At 43.2% G+C, this 27817-nt stretch overlaps 1 protein-coding gene across 1 annotated transcript in view; it reads left to right on the top strand.

Moving 5' to 3' along the window:
* The window catches only part of USP45 (ubiquitin specific peptidase 45), a 225598-nt gene that overhangs the window by 173316 nt on the left and 24465 nt on the right, over positions 1-27817 (top strand). Inside the window, 4 exon segments of the mRNA XM_040350145.1 lie at positions 5546-5637; positions 11099-11155; positions 12119-12250; positions 18729-19335. Of these exon segments, the coding sequence (XP_040206079.1) occupies positions 5546-5637; positions 11099-11155; positions 12119-12250; positions 18729-19335 (888 nt within the window).

Here is a 27817-nt window from a genome sequence, read left to right as displayed (position 1 = left end):
GCCCACACTACCAAAAGTACCAATATCTGGTTTAATGATCATAGCAGGGCTTGACACATTTGCTTGGAATCTAGGAGCCAGCTAAAAAAGTTAGGAGCCAGGAACGCGCCCGTCCCGCCGAGCTTGCGTGCAGAAGCGAACGCATACGTGAGTAGCTCCCGCATATGAAAGCGGTGTTCAAACCACACATGTGAGGCATCGCCGTGATTGGTAGAGAAAGAGCAATAATTTTAGCCCTAGACCTCCTCTATAACTCAAAACATGAAACCTGTAGAATTTTTTAATCGTCGCCTATGGAGATTTTAAAGGGTAAAAGTTTGTCATCATTCCATGAGCGGACGCAATTTTGAAGCATGACATGTTGGGTATCAATTTACTCGGCGTAACCTTATCTTTCACAATTTAAAAAAAATTGGGCTAACTTTACTGCTGTCTTATTTTTTAATTAAAAAAAGTGTTTTTTTTTCCAAAAAAAGTGCGCTTGTAAGACCGCTGCGCAAATACGGTGTGACAAAGTATTGCAACGACTGCCAATTTATTATCTAGGGTGTTAGAATAAAAATATATATATAATGTTTGGGGGTTCTAAGAGAAGGAGTTTGTTGGGCAATGAAAACAGGCAGGGAAGCTCCATTAGCATTGCTGGTTGTCTTGTAATGCCAACGGCCACCACAAGAGGGCGCAAGATTCCAGAAAAAAGCATAGGCCTGCAGAAGGCCACAAAGCCGCGGCCTCAATTACTGGGCTTCCATGACACCTCAGCAGTGCCACAGGCTGGTCACCTCCATGCCACACCGCATTGATGCAGTAATGCATATAAAAGAAGCCCCGCCCAAGTATTGAGTGCAATACTATACATGTTATTGGTCTTATGTAATATTCTAATTTTCAGAGATACTGAATTTTGGGTCTTCACTAGCTGTGAGCCATAATCATCAAAATTAACCACTTCCATACAGGGCACGTATACACCTTCCCGCCCAAGCCAATTTTCAGCTTTCAGCACTGTCGCACTTTGAATGGCAATTGCGCGGTCATGCTACACTGTACCCAAACAAAACTGGCGTCCTTTTTTCCCCACAAATAGAGCTTTCTTTTGGTGGTATTTGATCACCTCTGCGATTTTTTTTTTGTGCGCAACAACTAAAAAAAGACTGAAAATTTTGAAAAAAAATATGTTTTTATTTTTTTCTGTTAATTTTTTTGTAAATAAGTACGTTTTCTTTCAATTACGGGCACTGATATGGCGGCACTGATGGGCACCGATGAGATGGCACTGATGGGCATCGATGAGGTAGTACTGACGGGCACAGATGTGGTGGTACTGATTGGCGGCGCTTGTATGCGGCACTGATGGGCACACATAGGCGGCACTGATGGGCACACACAGGGCGGAACTGATGGGCACTCATGGGCGGCACTGATGGGCACTCATGGGCGGCAATGATGGGCACTCATGGGCGGCACTGATGGGCACTGATGGGCGGCACTGGGCACTTATAGGCGGCACAGATGGGCACTCATGGGCGGCACTTATGGGTGGCACTGATGGCTACTTATGGGTGGCACAGATGGGCACTGATAGGTGGGCACTGGGCATGGATGGGCACTGTGGGGTGGCACTGATGGACACTGTAGGGTGGCACTGATGGACAATGTGGGGTGGCACTGATGGACACTGGGGCGGCACTGATTTAGCTATGTTGCCAGTCAGTGCCCATTTGTGGGCACTGATTGGCATCTTTTTTTTTTTAATGCTTTTTTTTTTTTTTTTTTGACAGACTTTTTTTTTTTTTTTTTACAGACTTTTTTTTTTTTTTTTTGTCCACCCTGGTGGTCCAGGGTGGGCATCCCTGGTGGTCCATGTGGTGATCCGAGGGGGGGCTGCGCTGATAAACAATCAGCGCGAACCCCCCCTGTCAGGAGAGCCGCAGATCGGCTCTCCTCTACTCGCGTCTGTCAGACGCGAGTGAGGAAGAGCCGACAACGGCTTTTCCTGTTTACACCGTGAACAGCCGTGATTCGACACGGCTGATCACGTGGTAAAGAGTCTCCGTGAGAGACTCTTTACCAAGATCGGTGTTGCGGGGTGTCAGACTGACACCCCGCAACAACGATCGCCGCGATGCTCGCCCCCGGGGGCGCGCAGCGGCTCAGAATCCTGAGGACGTCATATGACGTCCGGTCAGGATCAGACAACCACTTTGCCGCCGTCAATATGTCATTGGCGGGCGGCAAGTGGTTAAAGGAAAGAAATGCTTGAAATATATTACGTGTGTAACGCCTCTATATAATATATATGAGTTTCTTTGTTTTTTTATTGAATTACTGACATTTTTTGATGATATTCTAATTTTATGAAATGCGCCTGTAGGTGAACTCTCATACAAATGTACATATATACCAGGTGTAATTTAGCCCATTTAACTTTAATCCAATCTGCAATTGCCTTGTACTAGTGTCCTTCACTTGCTAAAATATTGTAAGAGACACAGCCAAACATTTTACCCACATATCTTCCATGCTTACCCACACTAGTAGAAATATAGCCCTGTCCTTTTCTTTTAATTGGTTGAGGTGGCAAAACATTTATTTTGTTCACATGACTAAGTTCATCAGATGAACCCTACCATACTTTAGACCAGTGTTTCTCCAGTCCTCAAGGCACCCCAACAGGTCATGTTTTCAGGTTTCTCATTATTTTGCGCAGGTGATTTGATCAGTTTCACTGCCTCAGTAATTACCACAGCCGTTTCATCTGAGGGAAATCCTGAAAACATGACCTGTTGGGGGCACCTTGAGGATTGGAGTTGAGAAACACTGCTTTAGACTAGAAGGCTATATGCAGTGTAATGATATACATTTATGTCTGCAATGTGTTTTCTCCTTTTTAATTTTTTTCATTCTAAAGGATTGTTCATTAGAATTTTTGGACAAATATTACTAATTATTGAAAAATAATTTAGAAATACTAGTAGGATTCGTTTATTATTGTTTATTTTTTTTATATTTATTTTTGTTAGTTATCATTTAATCCAAACTGCTGCCCCTTGCTAGTTAGAATGGGGAGGCGTTGTTCACATTAGTTTGTGAAGTGATGTTTTATTGCAGTCAGACTATACTACATAATAGCATAGTGCCATCTTGTGGCATGACTTTTTAAAATCTCCAATTTGCCTGTGTCACTGGTAATGGATTTGAAACAAGCCTCGTTTTTTTTCTTTCTGGATACATATTACATACAGTGCTTTCGGAAATTATTCAGTTTCACTTTTTCCACATGTTGTTTGTTACAGCCTTATTTCAAAATGGATTAAATTCATTATTTTTCTCGAAATTCTTCAATCAATACCCCATAATGACAACGTGAAATAAGTTTGTTTGAAATCTTTGCAATTTTAATAAAAATAAAAAATGAAAATATCACATGTACATAAGTATTAACAGCCTATGTCATGACACTCAAAATTGAGCTCTGGTGCATCCTGTTTCCATTGATCATTCTTGAGATGTTTCTACAACTTTACCTTTACTTTCGATTGGACATGATTTGAAAAGGCACACACTTGTCTAAATAAGGTCTCACAGTTAACTGTGCATGTCAGAGCACAAACCAAGCCATGAAGTCCAAAGAATTGTCTGTAGACCTCCGAGACAGGATTGTATCAAGGCAGAGATCTAGGGAAAGGGTACAGAAAAATGTCTGCACTATTGAAGGTCCCAATGAGCACAGTGGCCTCCATCATCTGTAAATGGAAGAAATTTGGAACCACCAGAACTCTTCCTAGAGCGGGCTGCCCAGCTAAACTGAATGATCGGGGGAGAAGGGCCTTAGTCAGAGAAGTGCCCAAGAACCCGATGGTCACTCTGACAAAGCTCCAGTTTCTCTCTGGAGAGAGGAGAACCCTCCAGAAGACCAACCATCTCTGTAGTACTCCACTAATCAGGCCTGAATGGTAGAGTGGCCAGATGGAAGCCTCTCCTCCGTAAAAGGCACATGACAGCCAGCCTGGAGTTTGCCAAAAGGCACCTGAAGGACTCTCAGACCATGGTAAACAAAATTCTCTGGTCTGATGAAACAAAGATTGAACTCTTTGGCCTGAATGGCAAGCGTCATGTCTGGAGGAAACTGGGCATCGCTCTTAACCGCTCTGGCCACTACCATCCCTACAGTGAAGCACAGTGGTGGCAGCATCATGCTGTGGGGATGTTTTTCAGCAGTAGGAACTCTGACACTAGTCCATATCGGGGGAAAGATGAATGCACCAAGTTACTGAGACATCATTGATGAAAATCTGCTCCTGAGCGCTCTTGACCTCTGGACTGGGGTGAAGGATCATCTTCCAACAGAACAACAACCCTAAGCACACAACCAAGATAACAAAGGGGTGGGTATTGGACAACTCTGTCAATGCCCTTGAGTGGCCCATCCAGAGCCCAGACTTGAACCCACACATCTTTGGAGAGATCTGAAAATGGCTGTGCACCGATGCTCCCCATCCAACCTGTTGGAGCTTGAGAGGTCCTGCAAAGAAGACTGGGAGAAACTGCCCAAAAATAGGTGTGCCAAGCTTGTAGCATCATACTCAAAAAACTTGCGATTGTAATTGGTGCCAAAGGTGCTTCAACAAAGTATTGAGCAAGGGCTGTGAATACTTACCATGGGATTTTTTTTTTTTAATACATTTTCAAAGATTTCAAATAAACTTCTTTCATGTTGTCATTATGGGGTATTGTATGTCGAATTTTTAGGAAAATAATTTAATTTAATCCATTTTGGAATAAGGCTTTAACATACCAAAATGTGGAAAAGGTGAAGCGCTGTGAATACTTTCCAAATGCACTGTATGTGTTCAGTGACTTAGAAAATAAATAATATATATATATATATATATATATATATATATATATATATATATATATATATATATATAGAGAGAGAGAGAGAGAGAGAGAGAGAGAGAGAGAGAGAGAGAGAGAGAGAGAGAGAGAGAGAGAGAGAGAGAGAGAGATCCACAGATGGAAACAATAAAAATCTTTAAATCTTTTACCAAAGCAAAAAAAAACTGGTTGTAATTGGGAACTTACTTTCACTTGTTACTATACCCCACTGTTTCTCAGTTTGAGTTGGAAATCCTATCTGTTTACTTGTTTTTGTCTAGAAACTTAGTAAATGTTAAGGACAAAGGATCCGCATTAGTGCCAAATAACTAACATCTTGTGAGGTCGGCAATGGCAGCTTACATATTTATTTTATGACTGGTATAGTTTAAAATATGATTCCACTTTGCTCTAGAAATATAATATGGAAAAACACTAGATTTCTTAAAACCAAGACCCTTCTGAATAATGCAGAGTTTATGGTCTTGCAATGCACTTTTGCAACCTTTTCATTATGTACAAAAGGATTCTCATTGCCCTTCTGTTTGAACTTAACATTTAAGTAATAGGCTAGACATATACTAACAGGTTTTTCACAAACTCTTGTAGAGATCTATTGCCTCAGATACTTGTTAATAAGAATGTATTTGATTTGTGTCCCTAGCTTACGGAAGAGAAGGCGTAAAGACAAATTTCATAGATAGAGTGTTTGTTGGTGAATTAACCAGCACAATCATGTGTGAGGAATGTGAACAAGTAAGTATATCTTATTAGTGTCTATGTGAAAAGTCACTGTGGCTTAACAGCTGTGGAATCTGTTAGGAAGCAGTGAGTAGAAATATCATTTAATTGTATCTGCAATGTATGGCTACTTCAATGCAGTAGGGAACAGCAAGTATAGCCAACAGAGTGCAGTAACCCATAGCCATCAATCAGATTTGCATTTACTGTCTTTTAAACAGTAAACTGGATTTCGTCCTGCATTTATGTTAAGCACTGTGGCTGTTTTATAAAACGGGTGCAAAGAAAAATGGAACAATTACCTATAGCAGTGTTTCTCAACCTTTTTTCAGTTGTGACACATTTTTTAAAAGTATGTGAAATCTCAAGGCACCCCAGTCTAAAATGTAAATTTAAATGTTAGAAATCAATATGGAACCTGAGCCTGGGATGATGTGCACCACCACATTGATAAAATTACCTTCACATCAGAGGCCCCCTTTCACCAACTTCATGTGAGTCCTTAACCCCCCCCCCCCACACACACACACACACACAATCACATCAGGCCCCCCACAAATTGCCACAGAGTCCATCACCGAATCAGAGTCCCCCTATATGTGAGTGCCCCCACATCACTTCAAAGTCTCCCACCACCACAGAGATCGCTCCTGATCACAGAGCCCTCTCATCCATCTCTTACCCAGGTTGAGTGTTGTACTTGCAACACTCCGGAGGAATGGCACCCTTGTTGATAAACACTGACTTATAGTATACTTTTTAATATTGTGATTTGCATCAGCAATGCAGAATAAATGATAAAACCTGATTGATTCATCTTTGACCATTTCAAAGGTTCTAAAAGATCCTAACATATAGTCCTGGAACCTGAGATTAGAACATTAATTTTTCTTATGGTATTTAAAAGTTTAAACTCAAATATCTTTTATCCCTAATGCACACTGGACTTCTTTATTTTTAATTTTTTTGCTACTCCTTGGGGGGGTGCGTTTGGCATTTTGGTCCTCCCCCACCTCTAAACGCCCTTGCATGTTGGCCTACGTGTCCATGCACACATAGGCGTTTAGAGACAGGGGTGCTTTAAGGCAGAAAAAAACAACCCAGGAGCAGTGGCGTTTTGGCAGCAAAAATGCTTGACGAGCCTAATGAAATGAATTGACACCCAAGCGATTCACGGGCCTAAACAGGCTACACGCATTTACAATCGTCAATCATTTTTTTGCTGCCAAGAGGAAATAAATCTAGGAGAGTTAGCAAAAAGTGTGCCTTAGTGTTTAGAAGCATTGAATCAGTATTTCACTTTTCTTTAAATAAAAATTGTATAGTGAAATATATGGGGAATCGTTCTCGAGCCTTGAAAAGCTAACTGGTGAACAGATCTCCACAATTTTCCTTGTTTTCAGGAGCGGGGCGTGTACTTTTTAAAAAAAAGATGAACACAAACTCGGTACTAGTCAGTCTAAAGACAATTGGACTTATGCATGTTTCTACGTCTTCCATCAGCATTCTAATTTGCAAAAAGAAAATATTGTGACACGCTTTTTTGGTCTAACATTGTGGCAATATTCTGTTGTGGCAACTGACATCTTGGTATTTTCATATCCTTATATTCTACACTTGCAGCAAGTTCTGCCATATTAATAATGTAGTCCTTCCTGTTTAAAAACGTCAGCCATGTTAGTTCACTTAAACAACTGAGGACTATTTTCTGTCTAACTGCAATACGAATATGCCATTGAAGTGTTGGGTTGTTTACAGATATGCTCAGTCAAACTGAAAACTCCTCAAACTCGTGTTTTGTTTTTGCTCCCAGGTACTCCTCCAGGCTTTCGCCATAGTTTTCTCTTCATTCTCCACTCCAACCTAGAAGGCCAGGCAGTGCTTTCCCATGAAGCTCTATAATGGGCCCTGATTGCTTAGAATCAGGGGAATATATTGAGTACAGAAGGCAAAAAAAAAACACTTTACATAGACTGTTTCTGTTTGCTTTAGCAAGGGCATAATTTATATCTGACTCTTCAATGGCAGTTGAATAAGTCTCTGTATGAAGATGTTTTTGTAGTTATTGACAAAATAGACAAAAGCAAGTCTAGGCACAGCCACCATTAACTAGTTACACAAGGTAAATTAATATCGTAAATAGCGGCGCTGTGAGTAAAGAGACTTTAAATCATAAAAAAATAATCACCCAGTGACAAGTGATAATCATTTACATAAATTAGTAATTCTGAATTGCATGAATGAATGACCAAGTCCACAACTGAACAGTCCATTAAACATGCGTGAAAGCTCAGTGTGATTCAACACTGTGTAGTATGACAGGATTGACTTCAAAAATCATCCACCACACCGCGTGCAAAGGGTGACACCGCTCCCCTTTAGATGTACACTCACCAGATGATGTTGCCTTGCACTCTCATGCTTGGCAAATACACGACAACCCGCAAAAGGTTAAATCACCCATCGATATCCAGTCGTGAAAGTAGATCTCATGGAAACATTACACTCACATGGAATCAAATGAATAAAAGCATGTAACAGATTCACTTTTCATGCAATTCAGAATTACTCATTTATGTAAATGATTATCACTTGTCACTGGGTGATTTGTTATTTATGATTTAAAGTCTCTAACTCACAGCGCCGCTATTTACTATATTAATTTACACTCTAAGGGCCAGATTCACAAAAGAGATACGACGGCATATCTCCTGATACGCCGTCGTATCTCTGTTTCTAACTATGCGACTGATTCATAGAATCAGTTACGCATAGATAGGCAGAAGATCCGACAGGTGTAATGGACTTACACTGTCGGATCTTAGGATGCAGTACCGCGGCCGCCGCTGGGGGGAGTTCGCGTCGTAAACCAGCGTCGGGTATGCAAATTAGGAGTTACGGCGATCCATGAAGCTTTTTCCCGTCGTTACGTCGTCGCGAGTGTTAGATTTCCGTCGCAAAGATAGGGCACCTTTAACATTGTGTAAAAGTACTCCACCATGTTAAAGTATGCCTGTCTTTCCCGCGTCGCTTTTGAATTATTTTAAAATTTTTTACTTTTCCCGGCGTAACTCTTTTTTCACGTCGCGATTCACAAAACGTCGGCGCGTCATAATTTCGCGCAAAGCACGTCGGGAAATTTGCGACGGGAGCATGCGCAGTACGTCCGGCGCGGGAGCGCGCCTAATTTAAATGGTACCCGCCCCATTTGAATTGGGCCGCCTTGCGCCGGACCTGTTTACGATACACCGCCGCAAATTTCCAGCTAAGTGCTTTGTGGATCGGGCACTAAATCGGAAAAATTGCGGCGGTGTAACGTAAACCGGTTACGTAAAATTGCGCCCGCTCTACGTGAATCTGGCCCTTAATGCTTGAGATTACCTGTTCAATTTAAGTGACAGCTTCACACTATATTTGCTCCTGGCATAGTGTTGGTGCCATAGGTATGCACAGTCTATTGCATTAGGGTGTGCACTCCAAAGCTCAAACAAACTGAAGCATAATAAATAGTAAATTTATTTTCGAAAAGGAAGGGCCAGTAAATGACATATGTTTTTGCTTTTTCCCCCACCCTCCATCCTAAAACATCCAGTAGCAGCCTAGAGAAGAGGAGGGAAGCCAACAGCACTGTGTGGGGTGGGGGCAGCAGGCGGGAAGGCCCGAGCAGTAGTGGAAGTCGGCACTGCACAGAGTGAATAGGGTGTGCCCAGGCATGGTTGGTACCTATAGTGTGGGTGTACATAGCTTTTGGACTTTTTTAGTTACACAAGGGAAAAACCAAATTCCTTACCTATTTCGTATAATTGAATCTGACTACATACCCTCCAACTTTCTGAGATATGAAAGGGGAACATTATTTTAGCACATTTTTTTTTTTCATTTTGTGTCCTTTATACTGGCATTTTAAAACCATGTGATACTAAAAAGATATGTGTAAAAGGTTTAGTGTAGTGTAACACTTTTGGTAGTGAATTGTTGCATTTAGTTCCAAAAAAGGGACTTTTTTTTCGAAATTTTTTACATTTTGCCATTACCACTGTCCTTTCCTTTTCTAAAAGTTTCTGAATGTAAAAGGTTTACCAGACAATCCTTTCTATTAGTGAAAAGAAAGGGAAACTAGATAGTATATCATTTCCTTACCTGGGCAAAGGTTATTCTAGTATTATTTATTGGGGCTGCACATTGTAAAGATGACACCTTATGTGTGAAAATTTGTGATAAACCACACGCACCCTATATACACATCAATTTTTAAATGCAAAATAGGCAATATCGTGAACAACCACTAGATGTCTTCAGTGGATGACCATACATAGGGTAATTAACATGTGAAATCTTATACAATATTCACTCTAAAGTGCATAGGTGCAAAAAAATACATGTGACTACCCCCAAATGTCTCCAGTGGGTATATGATAAAAATTTAAATAAATAGTAAATATAGTGTCCAAAAATCTATAGTAAATAGTGTCCAAAAATCAATCGTTTATAAGTGTAGTGTCCATAAACTTTCATCAAAGGACCTCCAATGGTGCATAAGTTGCCTTCTCCAGCGGTAACGTGATTATTAGTCTTCCTCCACCAACATCTGTCACACAGCCTACTTACCAGAACTACACGACTCCCATTACAGCAGTCAAATACAGCGGATGGTCTCTCAGTAGACTCTGCAACAATTCGGTAGACAGGCTCCCAGAGTAGGTAGGTGGTTGTGGTTGTTCACGATATTGCCTTTTTTGCATTTAAAAGTTGATGTGTATATAGGGTGCGCGGTTTATCACAAATTTTCACAATTCTTTCTAATAACCCCTAATATGGTAATGCTAGTTCATTAGATCAGTGGTTCTCAACCTCGGTCCTCAAGTACCCCCAACGGGCCATGTTTTGTGAACTTATAAAATAGCTCTTATCAATACCATGTCATTGAAATTGATTTAAAGCAGCTGTGGGAAACCTGAAAACATGCTCATTGGGGGTACTTGAGGACTGAGGTTGAGAACCAGTGTATTAGTACACACCAGAGGAGGCACTCTTTTGTTTCTCCAAAAAAGGAGAACCCCAGTTTTAATATCTTTTTTTATTGTACTTTAAGGGCCCAGTTACTCTATTGCACATTATATGTGATGCACGCTAGTGTGCGTTGTAATGCACTGCAAGATATGGTACATGCGCCTTTTTTGGTGCGTTTAGGCAGTCCATTCTAGGCTGACTTAATAACACAATAAATGAGAACATGTGAGCTTACGCAGTGTAATGTGTGAATGAGCCCTAAAACTCTGCGTTTTTCTGACTAGCGAAGTAGCTCTCATCTCACCTTGCAGGATCTTACGTTTATTTCCCAAACTAAAATCAGGTATTCAGCTCTGAACACGCATATTGAAGATGTGCTCTAACTAGTTAATTATACAGATTGCAAGATTTTGTTGACAGTTGTTTAATGGCAGTTATTGTGTTTTTGTATTGTTCTTTGTTGTAGATTTCCTCTGTGACGGAAGCATTTATTGATCTTTCACTGCCGATTATAGAAGGGAGGGTATGTGAGATATATTTTTTTGTTTCATTTATTGTAAAGACAGCAGGGGGTTATACATAATAAATAACCTACTGCTAAATAATGTCTCCTGACCTGCTCTGTATTGTTGTGCTGTTTACTGGAAACATAAAGCTAGGTATACATTTGAGGCTGGGTGGTAAAAGCACACAGTTCAGCCATGATTTTGCCCTCCCTCAACGGCTCCCCCCTTAAGCTGCAAAGGTAGTCAACAAAGGTGTACATTTGCTGGAGCTGCGCAACAATTACCCTCCAGTAGCAATCGAAGGGCAATTCCTTCAGCCAAACATGACCCATTCACTTACTTATGGGTAAGACAGGGAGTGAAGAGATGATATAATGCCTTCTACATGGATAAATCCAACATGGATCAATTATCTGAGGGTATCGCTAATGTAAAGAAGCCCTAAGTGTATTTTTTTTTTTGGATGACTATAATTTTACCATAAAATATAGTCATGACACACAATAATGCAGCAAGGTAATAATATAGCATTACATTGAAGCCACTTGAAACCCCCATAATACAGCAGCAATCTGACAAGAAGTAGAGGCACAGCTGGGAGCGAATAGGATGTTCTGAATGCATGTGTGTTAATAAGGAGTATATTTGGTGAAGAGGGGTGACCTGATCATTCCTCTGCTGCCCTTTCACTGTGCAGTCAGCAAGCTAGGGGTGAAATGTGTACATCATAAAATGTCTTCTACAGTTTATAACTGTAGTAGATATGTTGGTGTCATCCACCTGGGTATACTATGTGGCAGGGCTGTGTAAATCTCAGGACAGGGTGGAAAGAAATAGCAAATACTTTGGCAGTTAATTTTATGGTTTTTTTTATCTGTGCAATTTGGTGTTTGCCCGGAGATTAGACCTAAGTTATATTGTGAAGCCAATGACATTTGTGCTAACTTTGCATCATTTCTGTGTGGTCCAATGTACATTAGGTATCAAAACCTGTAGTTTACGGAAAAGGAGCTAAAGTCAGAAGTAACCAGGGAGATGAGAGTACTGTGTGCAACTGTATAAACAGTGTATCAGGAAGGATACAGAGGAAGCACTCGCCAATAAAAGACAGTGTAAGTGTATATCTTGACTGTATAACAGATGTTTTTCTGCATTCTTTTTAACCACCTTAACAGCATGTTACACTCCCATCTATTCCAGGCCAGTTTTACGTTTTTACAGTTGCACCAGATTCTGTGTGCACCAGTTTTAGTAATGTCTGGTACCACACGATCAGAAAATTGGATGAAAAATACCACTTTTAAAGTGATTTACGGTAATCTGATCGTTAGTACACAGCTTTCTAGAACTGATCACGACCGTTCATCTGATATCAGAATGGAAATTTTCCTCCTACAAGACCAGAACAAACTATTTTCGTTTAATCAGTACAGTATTGGTCCAAATAAAATTGGAAGACCAAGACCACGCATGCTCAAAAACAAAAGAATACAATATAATACATTAAATCACTTCCGAAGTTGAATTCTGTCGTATGAGAATTTTCGTAACCTTTGTAACTTCTTCATATGAGACAAACAAGCAAAAAATAAATATAAAATGGACGATCATTCATCCATTATTCTCATAGTGTGTACAAGGTTTAAATCTTCTCATTAGCTGATGGCGGTAAAAAGTGGATTAAGCAGAGCTCAGCAAGTGTGTGTTCTTCATTCCTCCATTGCCAAGCCAGGCCCCTTAATTAATTTTTGGTTTTAATTACACTTAAAGGTTGGCCTAATAAACATGTTAAAACTGAACTCCGAGAACCTTCAGGTGGCTAATAGGCAAATATGAAATATTCATATGCACTATTTCAAATTTACTTGATTCAATAGCTTTAATCTTTTTGAAACATATATTTTCTTCCTGTACATAAGAAAAATAAACCATACAAGAGTAGGGATGAGCCGAACACCCCCCTGTTCAGTTCGCACCAGAACCTGCGAACACCCCAAACGTTTGTGTGAACTTTAGAACCCTGTTAAAGTCTATGGGACACAAACGTTTGAAATCTAAAGTGTTAATTTTAAAGGCTAATATGCAAGTTATTGTCCTAAAAAGTGTTTGGTGACCTGGGTTCTACACCAGGGGACATGTATCAATGCAAAAAAAGTTTTAAAAAGTGAAACAATAAAAGTGAAATATTCCTTTAAATTTCGTACCTGGGGGGTGTAAAGTTAGAACTGTCACTGCACAAAGTGTCATTTCTGAAAGAAAAAAAGTCATTTAAAACGGACTTGTGGCTATAATGAATTGTCGGCTCCCGGCAATTCCAAGAGAATTCATTCATTAAAAAAAAGCGTGGGGTCCCCCCAAATTCAATTACCAGGCCCTTCAGGTCAGGTATGGATATTAAAGGGAAACCCCGCCGTCAATTAAAAAAAATGATGTGGGGTCCCCCCCCAAATATCCATTCCAGACCCTTAAGGTCCGGTGTGGATTTTAAGGGGAACTCCACCCCAAATAAAAAAAAAATGGCATGGAGTTTCCACACCAGACCCCTTAACCGAGCACGTAACCTGGCCAGCCGCAGGAAAGGGGGGGGGGCGACGAGAGAGCGCCCCCCCTCCTGAACCGTACCAGACCACATGCCCTCAACATGGGGAGGATGTCCCCATGTTGATGGGGACAAGGGCCTCATCCCCACAACCCTTGCCCGGTGGTTGTGGGGGTCTGTGGGCGGGGGGCTTATCAGAATCTGGAAGACCCCTTTAACAAAGGGGACCCCCAGATCTTGCCCCCACCTATGTGAATTGGTAATGGGGTACATTGTACCCCTACCATTTCACAAAGGAAGTGTAAATAGTTGTAAAAAACACACACACACACACACCGTGGAAAAAAGTCCTTTATTAAAAAAAAAAATCCATCGGTGGTAATTCACTCTCGGTCCCGGCTCCCCGTTCCAACGTTGTCGGTATCCAGCGACAGGTGATCTCCTCTCCGGTCCAGCGATGAGAAGATCGTCCGGGATCCAGAGCGCAGCATCGCCGGCCGCCTGTCTCCACCGGAGACAGCCCGGCGAATGACGCTGCTGGAGCTAGTGACATTTCTTATATAGGTGAGGCGGGGCACCTGTCACATGACCCCGCCCCCTCTGACGCAAGGGCGAAGCCTGGGCTTCCCCAGTGACGTAGCAGAGGGTGCGTCAGGGGGGGGACGGGGTCACGTGACGGGATGTCACTAGCTCCAGCAGCGTCATCTGCCGGTGGAGACAGGCGGCCGGTGATGCTGCGTTCTGGATCCCGGACGATCTTCTCATCGCTGGAACGGAGATGAGATCACCCGTCGCTGGATACCGACAACGTTGGAGTGGGGACCCGGGACCGAGAGTGGATTACCACCGCTGGATTTTTTTTTTCTTTAATAAAGGACTTTTTTTCACGGTGTGTGTGTTTTTTTACAACTATTTACACTTCCTTCGTGAAATGGTAGGGGTACAATGTACCCCATTACCAATTCACATAGGGGGGGGCAGGATCTGGGGGTCCCCTTTGTTAAAGGGGTCTTCCAGATTCTGATAAGCCCCCCGCCCACAGACCCCCACAACCACTGGGCAAGGGTTGTGGGGATGAGGCCCTTGTCCCCTTCAACATGGGGACATCCTCCCCATGTTGAGGGCATGTGGCCTGGTACGGTTCAGGAGGGGGGGCGCTCTCTCCCCCCCTCTTTTCTGCGGCCGGCCAGGTTGCGTGCTCGGATAAGAGGTCTGGTGGGGTGCGGGGGTCTCACTGTTAGCAGGTTTATACGGCCCTGTGGGGACACATTATGTGATGTTTGTTGATTTGAAATGCAATACGTTTCTATATGGTGATTGCGCAGGACCCCTACCTTGCCCCTCTCCTTGTGGTTCTGTTGATGATGTGTGTCCCCCCCCCCCCTCCTTCTTATTGCCTTTTGAATGTTTCCCTTGCACATGTTTGTATGGATTTTCTCTTAGCCCATGTTGGGCTTAATAAAAACTACATATTTGAAGAGGTCTGGTGTGGATTTTTGGAGGAACTCCATGCCATTTTTTTTAAATTTGGGGTGGAGTTCCCGTTAAAATCCACACCAGACCTGAGGGGTCTGAAATGGATATTTGGGGGGAACCCCAAGTCATTTTTTTTTAATTGACGGCGGTGTTCCCCTTAATATCCATACCAGACCTGAAGGGCCTGGTAATTGAATTTGGGGGGACCCCACGCTTTTTTTTTTTTCTTATGAATGAATCCTGTCTGAATTGCCGGGAGCCGACAATTCATTATAGCAGCGAGTCAGTTCTGAGTACGGGAAACATGCGCAATTTCACATGCTTACTTTACAGCCCCCCAGGTACGAAATGTAAAGGAATATTTCACCTGTTAATCCAGCCAGTAAGTCTGTTTTTTTTCCATTAACTGACTGTCCAGCAAAAGTGAGTTAGAAGATGGAGACAAACCATTTAACACTGACAGGGTGCTTACAATGATCAGCTCCAGTTGTTGTTGTAACTGCTTAAATCAGAACTAGACTGCATCTAAGCATCACTAACCAAAAATACAATTTAATTAATTTTGAGCATTCAAAGCAAATGCATCCATTGTTTCATGTCTTCATGCTTTATTTTGTTGGAAAATCACTTTCGAACCCCCCTCCCCCCCCCCCCCCCCAGCATTTCTGACCGTGTTTACAGATGTAAGGGCATTACTATTCATGTAGCATTGAAGACTCCTTGGATGTATGACATCATTTGCCTAGGCCTGGAAACCAGGCTCTGAAGAAATTAAAAAAAAAAGTTTAAAACCAGTATATATGTTCCTATCTATTTACTAATACTAGCAGCATAAGGATTAAAAATAGTAAGGTTAATCGTCCACTTTAAGGACCCAATCCACCAGATGAAGTTGGATCCACATGTCACCTCTGCGTCCCTGTCCACATGTCACCTCTGCGTCCCTGTCCACATGTCACCTCTGCATTCCAGTCCACATATCGCCTATGCATCCCAGTCCACATGTCACCTCTGCATCCCTGTCCACATGTCACCTCTGCATCCCAGTCCACATGTCGCCTCTGCATCCCAGTCCACATGTCGCCACTGCATCCCAGTCCATGTGTCGCCTCTGCATCCCAGTCCACGTGTCGCCTCTGCTTCCGCGTCCACGTGTCGCCTCTGCTTCCGCGTCCACGTGTCGCCTCTGCTTCCCAGTCCACGTGTCGCCTCTGCTTCCCAGTCCACGTGTCGCCTCTGCTTCCCAGTCCACGTGTCGCCTCTGCTTCCCAGTCCACGTGTCGCCTCTGCTTCCCAGTCCACGTGTCGCCTCTGCTTCCCAGTCCACGTGTCGCCTCTGCTTCCCAGTCCACGTGTCGCCTCTGCTTCCCACTCCACGTGTCGCCTCTGCTTCCCAGTCCACGTGACGCCTCTGCGTCCCCCTCCATGTGTCACGTCGGCATCCCTTTAAGAAGGGCGGCAAATTGGCGGTGAAGATTTGGGGTGGACTGACCATTTGGGCCCGGTGCCACTAGGGGGTCTTATGAAAAGGTTCCTATCGTAGACACAGGAGACTCGCTCCTACTAGTTCATACTGCCTCCCCTTCTCCTTAGGGGGCCCAGAACCATTTGTCAGAGCCTGCAGATGAGTTCAAAATGAGTATGCTGCCATCTCAGTCCTGGATATAGACCTTACAGATGGCACTGTTACTATGGATTTGTGTATTCTTGATAAAGGTGTATCGCCGCTCCGGCGCTGTGACTGGCCGGAGCGGCGATGGCGTCACTCCCGCGCATGTGCGCAGAACAGCACGATCCCCGTCCATGCGCACATTTTCATCACTTTCCGGCAGGCTCCCATTCAAGACCCGCCACGCTCGGTGCACCTGCGCCGTTGTCTACGGCGCGCATGCACTGTAGACAACGGTGCCCACTTTTCTGCAAATATCTCCTTAACCATGTAGGTTAAGGAGATATTGCAAGCAGCTAAAGGTAAGCCTTAATGTAGGCTTACCTGTAGGTGCAAGTATGACAAGAGGGTATACAACGGCGTTAAACACTGCTGTACATTACCCACTCCTGACCTCTGCACTGTGGAGTTGCTGTGCATGGCAATAAGTCGGCTGCTGTCTTTCACTTTCAAAGCTTAACTGAACAAGCTGAAGCTAAAAGCTGATTGGTTGCCATGCACAGCTGCTCCAGATTCTGGCTGCTCCAGTTTTGGTAAAGTCCCCTCACTGTGTTTTACATTAAATACTCCTGATCACTGCACTCTAAGTACATTACTCCCGAAGTTCTTCTTTAACCACTTAACTTACTTTTTGCGATTCGGCACTGCATCGCTTTAACTGACAATTGCGCGGTCGTGCGACGTGGCTCCCAAACAAAATTGGCATCCTTTTTTTACCACAAATAGAGCTTTCTTTTGGTGGTATTTGATCACCTCTGCGGTTTTTAGTTTTTGCGTTCTAAACAAAAATGAACAGATAATAGGTCATTTCCCCCCCTGACAGGACCGGGAGCTGTGTGTTTACACACACAGCTCCCAGTTCTCGCTCTGTAACGAGCGATCGCTGGTGCCCGGCGGTGATCGTGACCGCCGGGCACACGCCTCTGGCGGTGCGCGCGCACCCCTATTGGCTACTCGGGGGGAATGACGTATAGCTACGTGATCTCGCCCCGCAGAGCCGACCTGCCGCCGTATAACTGTTTTACAGTTATAACAGTTATATAACAGTTATACGGCGGCTGGTCGGCAAGTATCTAAAGCAGATCTTCACTGCATATGAGCACCCACAAACCAAAAACACCATTTAATTTATTTTTACTATTCAAAGCAAACTCCTCCATCTATACATGTTTCTATGCTTTATTTTATTGAGATATCATTTTGAACAACACCCCCCCTAGCATTCCTGGCCTTTGCCATCTTGAGTAAGCGCAGAGGATTCATGTAGCATTTACTTCCTGGAATGCATCTGCCCTTAGTTCGGGCATGCAAGCAGGAGAGTGTGCTTAGCTGAGAAAACCCTTCCTCCCTCCTGAAAATGCTTGGAATGTATGAAATCATTTGCCTAGGCAAGAAACCAGAAAATAGCTAAAGAAATGTACAAAAATAAGTTTTTAAAAAAGTAAATAGGAAAGTATATCATATCTATGTACTAATGCTGGCAGCATGAAAATAATCAATGTTGATTGGGAGAGTGAAGTTCCACTTTAAGGTAGGCTGTGTGTAGAAAGTCTTATTTTATTAAAATGAGTGTGTGAGGTTTGTACGAGTCTGTTACACTCTTGTCTGTGGCACAGTCATTAAAGCATATTTTGTGGATAAAAGGACTAATGCAAATGTGTGCTGAGCCTATATAGGGGAGTATGCTCAAGTTTTATATAACTATGCCCCTATAAGCCTCCCCCACTATCCATGCAATTTGACCACATGTGCTTTACTTCTTGACATAATTTTTTGGGAAGCAGGGGGTTGGGGGATAAGAAAAAAGACTGGCCCTGGGTGCTGGATGTGCTAGGTACACCACTGCCAAATAACACTATAATTTCCCTTTAGCTATTTAAAATCTAATCTTTTCGTTTTACTTTAGGACCAGTGGAGAAAAGAACAGCAGTCAGCTTATGAATCCACATCTAATGACAACAAAAACCTTAGATTATTGCAAGAAAACAGAGAGAAGTCTCAAGTTGGTACAAATAACAATGTTCCCAAGACTGGCAGCCAGTCAGATGGCAGTGAAATAGACCAGGATAGCCAACTGGAAAGCAGTGGAGATGCAGATAGCGAAGCTTCCGAGTGTGAGAATTTATTAGCCCAAACGGAAATCAACAGAGAAAACAACAGTCATACAAATCATAAAACTGATGGAAATCATTCTGCCATTAATGATTTCTTACGCTCATCACTTGATGCTGTCACTGGGCCTCTGTCAAAGCTCAGCCTGAATCCTATGGAGGATAACATGGGTTCATGTGAAGAGGAACCTTGTTCACATCCAAAGTGTGTGCTATCCCAGAATCCTCAAACTGCTTTCCAAACACTCTCCCAGGGTTATGTAACCAGCTCCAAAGAATGCTCTGTGCAGTCCTGTCTCTACCAGTTTACATCTGTAGAGCTCTTGATGGGGAACAACAAACTGCTGTGTGAGAAGTGTACTGAAAACAGGATGAAGTATCAATGGAAAACTCATTCTGCTGGTAATGCTTGTTGCACATTATTGATAAAAATGTTTTATTTTTATTTATTTTTACAGATGTGCTGTGCTGTGGTATTCACTACATAGGTCATTGTAGGACATCAGTCAAAAAATTTTCATTTTTCTGTAGTTTATAAGAATTAATAAATGCAGCATTCACTAAACCGTTTACATACTTTCTGTTGTGACTTTACAGTGGGGAGAGTATGTAGAGTAGGAGTGTAATTTACTCATTGCTGTTACCCTAAGCAATTATCTAGTTGGATGTGTTTGATTTCCCTTTAGATATCTATGGATGCAAAAGCTCATAAACCTCCACAATAATGGAATGGTGTACCTAAAACCTTGTGATCATAACTGAAAATATAACATCATAGCAATTTATTAACATCAGACAAATAAAAGTCTGGTTATTGTGTATACATTTTTCCTTAGGCTTTCTAATAGTGACTGCTGCTGCATTTATTAGTTATCTTTCGTACAATTGTTTGCTGTTTTATACTCATATCCTCCAGGTCGTTCTGGCCAGAATTTTCAAACAGTGGGACAAGGGCATAGAAGTGAGTCTAATATCTATACTGCAATTAATTCCTAATACTTGCATTGCATACTTCTAAAAATGTTAGTTGTCTACATGCATTTGGCTTTACAGTAGTACTCTGAACTTAGAATTCCTGTTCTCAGGAAGCACTACACCCGTATGATCTACATGACAACCAGGGGGTTAGTATAATATAACATATGGAACACAAATTTTTTTGTTTGTAAATTTGGCATCATGTCTCACTGTATACAGTTTCTTATTCAGATTTTTTGTAAATCTGCTGCTGTTTCTTACCTGGAGCTCCTGCCAGTAACAGCATTTTGTGACAACACTGAAGAAATTGCATTTTGCTACAATGTAAAGTAGTGAGTATACAATAGCTTGTATAACAGTGTAAATTTACTGTCCCCTCCAAATACCTCAACACAGCCATTGATGTCTAAACTACTGGCAACAAATGTGAGTACACCCCTTAGTGAAAATGTCCAAACGTTTCCCTCCCCGATGTCATGTGACTCGTTAGTGTTACAAGGTCTCAGGTGTGAATGGGCAGTAGGTGTGTTAAATTTGGTGTTATCGCTCTCACTCTCTCATACTGGTCACTGAAAGTTCAACATGACCCCTAATGGCAAAGAACTCTCTGAGGATCTGAAATAAAGAATTGTTGCTCTACGTAAAGATGGCCTAGGCCAGGGGTGTCAAACTGGCGGCCCTCCAGCTGTTGCAAAACTACAAGTCCCATGAGGCATTGCAAGGCTAACAGTTACAAGCATGACTCTCACAGGCAGAGGCATGATGGGACTTGTAGTTTCAGAACAGCTGGAGGGCCGCCAGTTTGACACCCCTGGCCTAGGCTATAAGAAGATGGCCAAGACCCTGAAACTGAGCAAGACCATACAACGGTTTAACAGGCCAGGTTCCAGTAAGAACAGGCCTCGCCATAGTTGACCAAAGAAGTTGAGTGCACAGCGTGCTCAGCGTCATATCCAGAGGTTGTCTTTGGGAAATAGATGTATGAGTGCTGCCAGCATTGCTGCAGAGGTTGAAGGGTTGGGGGTTAGCCTGTCAGTGCTCAGACCATACGCTGCACACTGCATCAAATTGGTTTGCATGGCTGTCATCCCAGAAGCAAGCCTCTTCTAAATATGATGCACATGAAAGCATCATCTTGCTGAAGACATGCAGACTAAGGACTGGAACCATGTCCTGTGGTCTGATGAGACCAAGATAAACTTTTTTGGTTCAGATGTTCATGTGTGGCGGAAACCAGGTGAGGAGTACAATGACAAGTTTTTCTTGCCTACAGTCAAGCATGGTGGTGAGTGTGTCATGGTCTGGGGCTGCATGAGTGCTGCCGGCACTGGGGAGCTACAGTTCATTGAGGAAACCATGAATGTCAACATGTACCTTGACATACTGAAGCCGAACATGATCCCCTCCCTTCAGAAACTGGGCCGAATTCCAACATAACGACCCCAAACACACCTTGAAGACGACCACTGCCTTGCTAAAGAAGCTGAGGGTAAAGGTGATGGTGATGGTCAAGCATGTCTCCAGACCTAAACCCTATTAAGCATCTGTGGGGCATCCTCAAACCGAAGGAGGGGGGAGTGCGAGGTCTCTACCATCCACCAGCTCCGTGATGTTGTCATGTAGGAATGGAAGAGGACTCTAGAGGCAACCTGTGAAGCTCTGGTGAACTCCATGTCCAAGAGGGTTAAGGCAGTGCTGGAAAATAATGGTGGCCACACAAAATATTGACACTTTGGGCCCAATTTGGACATGTTCACTTAGGAGTGTGCTCACTTTTGTTACCAGCGGTTTAGACATTAATGGCTGTGTTGAGTTATTTTGAGGGGGCAGCAGATTTACACTGTTATACAAGCTGTACACTCACTACTTTACATTGTAGCAAAGTGTAATTTCTTCAGTATTGTCACATGACAAGATATAATAAAATATTTACAAAAATGTGAGGGGTGTACATACTGAAATACTGTGTGTGTGTGTGTGTGTGTGTGTGTGTGTGTGTGTGTGTGTGTGTATATATATAATATTATTTTCTTTCTCATCCATTTAGTATTCTTTGGGTTATACTGACTTCTACATGAGACTTGGACCCTGGTAAACAATAACTGTAGCCAGTCCAGCAAAACCTCTACCACTACCCAATGACCTAGAAGGGTAGACTTATTTTCCTCAGCTCTGCTGTTAAAGAAAAATAAAAAAAGGTCCTGGCAAAAATAGTAGTCCCTAGGTGCTACGGTCAAACCCTGCTGAACTAAATGTTGCAGGAAAAGCCTAGAAGTGACCTTTGGGTACTACGTTCCACCTTAAGCTCTATATGCTCTGGTGGCAAGTTAACTGTTGAGTGCCTTCAGGTCCATAGCTATTGGGATTGCCTCAGTGCTTGCTCATTCAGTGAGTAGGAAGGTCACTCTGAGCACTAGGAGCTACCTTATGCAAAGGTCGCTGTGTGTCTTCTAAAGGTGCCAGTGCCTGCTACCTTGAATCCTGTTCTACTCTGCTCCTAGAGTTTATTTTATCATTGGAATCTTCCCTAGCCAGGTGAGACCAAGTCTCCTGCCTTGATCATCAGGGCTCCTATAACAGTCATGCAAGACTTTGTGAGCCAATTCACCCAGTTCTTTGCTGACTCTATATAGGGTTTCTATGTCTTTCCCCAGTAGATTCTATAGCTGCTCTTTCTGCAGCCTTACCAACTTCTGAGTCTTCCGTCACAGTGATTATAACTGGTAATTGATGGGTTTAGTTGAAGAGTCTAAATCTTCTGTTTTTATTCCTGAATGATAAGAATGGTTAAGCTCTAATTGATATGGTGCACAGATTAGCAGATTTCCATCTTGCTCGTTTGGGTCTTCTGGTCCAGTGTGTCATTACCTGTAAGGTTTCAGGAGTTTCACATTAACTCAGTCACTGTTGTTTTTTCCAGTGGGAACATCTGCCTCATTCAGGGCTTTAAAATGTAGATGTTACCCAACTAATCTACCATTGCTTCTCTTCTCCAGTGTAACCTTCTGACTTTAATCGTCAGTTAGGACTTATACCTACAGATCCCGGTCTTTCCAGAAATCTGAATTTTCCATCTCGCCTCTGCACCCCGAGTGTTCACCAGATGTCACAATGATTTGGTTGGACCAGAAACTTCAGAAATTGGCACTGTAAATGTCTCGTATTCCAGCTCTTTGTGTTGAAAGTCATCTGCCTTTCAGCTGTTGCATGAGAGTCATGGATCAGTGGGTAACACTCTTCAAAGTGGCACCTCTTGTTCAATCTCCCCCTAAACTCAGCAGTACACTCTTGTTTTGGGATAAGGTGGCCAAGTTTCTGAGCAGACTGGCTTGTCTCCCTCTGAGGCCTAGGTAGTTCTTTCTTGGGTGGATCAGTCTTTCGGCTATGGAATCAGAGAATTGTATCTTTTCCACATTCTAGAAGATCCTGTCATTGGATGGATGCTAGCCTGTTGGGCTGGGGATATGGCACCTTCCCACTCCAGGAATTCTTATTGTTGAAGAATTCTTGTCTCCCGGTTTACATCCTAGAGTTTCAGTAGACATGGCTGTTTCTATATTGCTGAATTCTCTCCATGAAATGTCACCTGGATCCAGTTGAACAATGCCATGGTGTGGCATAACTCAACCATCAAGGAAGATGCTGGTCTGGGCAGAACTTCATCATCTAATCCTGTTTGCCATGTTCATCCTGGACCTGGAAGAGTAAAGCCATACACCTGAGTGTATTGCAGGTAGAGGTTGCCAGATGCAGACCCCCCTGGTATCCTGCTTCAACTGCATACTGACTGAACAGGTTTGTTTCCAGGTGCAGTGCTAGCAATGGATGCTGTGTCAGATTTTAGGCCTTTCCTTCTTTAATGGAAAAAATGTGGTGTAAACTGTGCTAATAACATAAAAATAAACCGTGTAACAAAAATATGTTTGTTGCTGTGATGCAAACAATAGTGAAGCTGCGATTCGCTGTATTATATAGACAGTGGACGAAATAGGAAAAAGAATTGCGCTAATAACTGGTGAACAATGTACATAGATATGACATTTGTTACATGAACATATATATATATATATGGTGGAAAAAAAACACTAATACAACCCAAAAACATATAAATGTGGATTCGTGGATGTGTCCTCATACGTGACAAAAGCCCATAGTTCTCCAAACAGAGAGGGCTAGTGCGATTTATAAAAGGAATATCAAAACAGAAAATATTGTCCAGATATTCTGAAGTCAACAAAGGAGGGAGAAAAAGGGGAGTTGAAATCCTCCTCCACCCAGGTGCAAAAAGTCCTAATTATTGTGAACTTGTGCAATACATTTTGGCGTATGTTGATAGGTGATAATCCAATGGAGACCACCAAAAAGCATACAAATCTGCTTACCAGAACAAGTTGGTCCCTTAGTTACAGTGGACCACAAGTCACATGTAGTATATGGCAAACTGCTGGGCTCATTTGGAAGTGGACAGCCTGGCATGGATCATCTCCTTAATCAGTAACTCCAAAAGTGGTATTCACATATACATGGAAAGAGACAAGGATGCCTCGATAGTGTAAAAACCTTTTTAAAATTTATTGTTTACAAATTCATATGGGTTAAAAACTCACAATTTGCAGTTGGAAAAACAGCCTTAAATCTGCAGTACCGGCCGGTTACATGCAGATAAACCCATCATAGTAGGAATAATGGAGCAGTACAGGGGGTGATGCCAGACCGAGCGGCACACTGGCATCACCCCCTGTACTGCTCCATGATTCCTACTATGACGGGTTCGCTTTGTGAGGACACAAAAAGCGAAGCAGATCTCCTTCGTCAGCTTTAGATCCTCTGTCAGAAAGATCTGAAGAGGAGAGGGAGGAGGATGAAGCTATATCTGCAGAGGACAGGGATGAGGAGTTGGTTGGGTCAGGGGTATCAGAGGAGCCTTTTTCTGCCTCCCAGATGCTAAGATCGCAGGTGCAATGTTATGCTGAAGCAGTACGTACTGCATTCAGGCTGCCCCCTTCTGAGTTATCTGAATCACCTGCCTCCTCTCTAGGTTCATTAAAATCTCTGCAGAGTTAAGGCTCTTTCCCAGTTCATCCGCTGCTAAAGAAGCTAATTTACGCAGACTGGTTGCACCCAGACAAGCGCTTCTCTCCTCCAAAGAAATTTTAAATTCTTTATCCCATGGAGGAGGAATTTACCAAGAAGTGGAGTTTACCTGCGGTAGATGCAGCCATATCTTGTGTGAACAAAAACCTGATTTGTCCAGTAGATGACGTACAGGTGTTTAAGGACCCTTCAGAGAAGAGGTTGGAATCCTTATTGAAATCTTCCTTCCTGCTGGCAGGTGCAGTCGCACAACCTGCTGTAGCTGCAGTGGGTATGTGTCAGGTCCTCATGGACCAGGTAAAGGAGGGACTTAAGGAGTTGTCTCCAGAACAGGCCAAATTGAGGGAAAATTTTCCCAAGGCCTTGTGTTTTACAATAGATGCTATGAGAGATTCGATCCAGCAGGCATTTCGTCTTACACTCCAGTTGGTGCATATGCGCAGAGTCCTTTGGTTAAAAAATTGGTCTGCGGAAGTGCCATGCAAAAGGCTTCTAGCGAGTTTTCCTTTTCATAGTGAACGCCTCTTCGGGGAAGACTTTGAGAAATACTGTATATCCAAAAGATTTCCAGCGGAAAGTCTATGCTGTTACCAGAGAAGAAAAAAAACAAGCGACCTTGTTTTAAACGTTGTCTATCCCCGACTCCTGGTAAATCCACCTCCAGCCAGTGGCGACAGCATTTTCAGCCAGCCACAAAAGCCAAGGAAGAGCAGCCTCAGAGAGGAAGAAAACAGTGGGGTTCTAAGGCTAACAAACAAATCCCCAAAACCTCTGCATGAAGAAGCGCCCCTGCTCGGTCGAGTGGGGGGACGGCTTCGTCAGTTTTCAGCGGTATGGCAGACAGAGATCCGGGACAGATGGGTGGTATCCACTGTATCCCTAGGGTACGAGCTGGAGTTCCGAGAGATCCCATCTTCTCAGTTCCGAAGCTCAAGGCTCTCCAAAGAGCACCCTTCTTCAAGGAATTGGATCACTTGCTGTCCCAAGGGGTAGTCACGGAAGTACCCTTAAGGGAGCAAGGTTCAGGGTTTTTTTCGAAACCTTTTTGTGATCTCAAAACCAAACGAAGACGTCAGACCCATTCTGGATCTGAGATCACTAAATCAGTTTCTAAACATTCGCCATTTCCGGATGGAAACTATTCGTTCAGTAGTCGCCACCCTACTAGGCGGAGAATTAATGGCGTCAATAGACATCAAGGATGCCTATTTACATGTGCCTATCCATCCCGCTCACCAAAGGTTCCAAAGGTTTGCGGCAGAGCATCACCACTTCCAATTTGTGGCTCTGCCTTTTGGGGTAGCCACCGCACCCCGAGTATTTACAAAAGTACTAGCCCCTCTGCTAGCAAATCTCAGAGCACAGGGCATAGTGATAACAGCCTAGCTTGACAATCTACTTGTGATAGATCAATCGGTGGCAGGGTTAGATCACGCTGTATCCACTACAATAGGATACCTGGAAAAGTTAGGATGGATAGTAAACTTACAAAAATCCTCACTACAAGCCCAAAGAAGGGTAGAGTATCTGGGCATGATCATAGATACAGCCCAAAGCCGTGTATTTCTATCAGAGTCAAAGATCAAATCACTAAGGGATCTGATCCACAAGGTCAAAGCAAAAAAGAGACCATCCATTTGCCTTTGCATGAGGCTATTGGGGAAGATGGTAGCCGCCTTTCGAGGCTGTCCCTTACGCCCAGTTTCATTGGAGGCTGCTTCAAGGCGATATTTTAGCTGCCTGGAACAGGAAGATCCAAGCTCTGGATTTACCCATGCGCCTGTCTTCACAGGTGCACCGGGACTTCAGTTGGTGGTTAAGGACCAAGAACTTGCAGAAAAGAAGATTCTTTTGCCCAATCACCTGGAAGGTGGTGTCAACGGATGCCAGCCTAACGGGCTGGGGAGCTGAATTGGAAGAGGCTTCAGCCAAGGGAACCTGGACCAAAGCCGAGAGAGAGCTACCCATAAAACTACTGGAGTTACGGGCAGTATACTTGGCCCTCAGAACTTGGACAAGTAGGTTACAGGGCCACCTGGTTCGGATTCAGTCCGACAATGCTACAGCAGTGGCTTACATCAATCACCAAGGAGGCACCTGCAGCCAGGGCGCCCAGAAGGAAGTGAATCGCATCTTGAGATGGGCAGAGGAATATGTTCCTTGCCTTTCTGCAATTTTCATTCCAGGGGTAGAGAACTGGCAAGCAGACTATTTGAGTCGCCAGCAGCTATCACCAGGAGAGTGGTCTCTCCACCCCAAAATCTTTCAGGCCATTTGCCAGAAATGGGGGACTCCAGATGTAGATCTATTAGCTTCCAGGTTCATTAGGAAGTTGGACAATTTTGTATCCAGGACAAAAGATCCTCTGGCTTACGGATCAGATGCACTGGTAGTGCCGTGGAATCAGTTCTCACTGATCTATGCCTTTCCACCAATTTCCCTTCTACAGAGGTTGATTTGCAGGATCAAGAGGGAAGGAATTTCGGTAATCTTAGTGGCCCCCAGATTGGCCCAGAAGACCCTGGTACGCCGAGATCATAAAGATGGCAGTGGGAACACTGTGGAAGTCTCCTCTTCGTCACGATCTGTTGTCACAAGGTCCAGTATTCCATCCTTCCTTACCTGGGCTAAATTTGACGGTTTGGCTGCTGAGACCCACATTCTGAAGAAGAGAGGGCTCTCAGGTCCTGTACTTTCTACGATTATTAACGCCAGAAAGCCAGCTTCCAGACAAATCTACTACAGAGTATGGAAAACATATGTTTCACAGTGTAAAACTAACAAATGGAATCCTCAGAGATATGACATTAGT

The sequence above is a fragment of the Rana temporaria genome, chromosome 4 (assembly GCF_905171775.1).
Source record: "Rana temporaria chromosome 4, aRanTem1.1, whole genome shotgun sequence".
NCBI classification, from domain to species: Eukaryota; Metazoa; Chordata; class Amphibia; order Anura; family Ranidae; genus Rana; species Rana temporaria.
The sequence above is the reverse complement of the archived record's forward strand: the minus strand, read 5'-3'. Positions and strand labels throughout refer to the sequence as shown.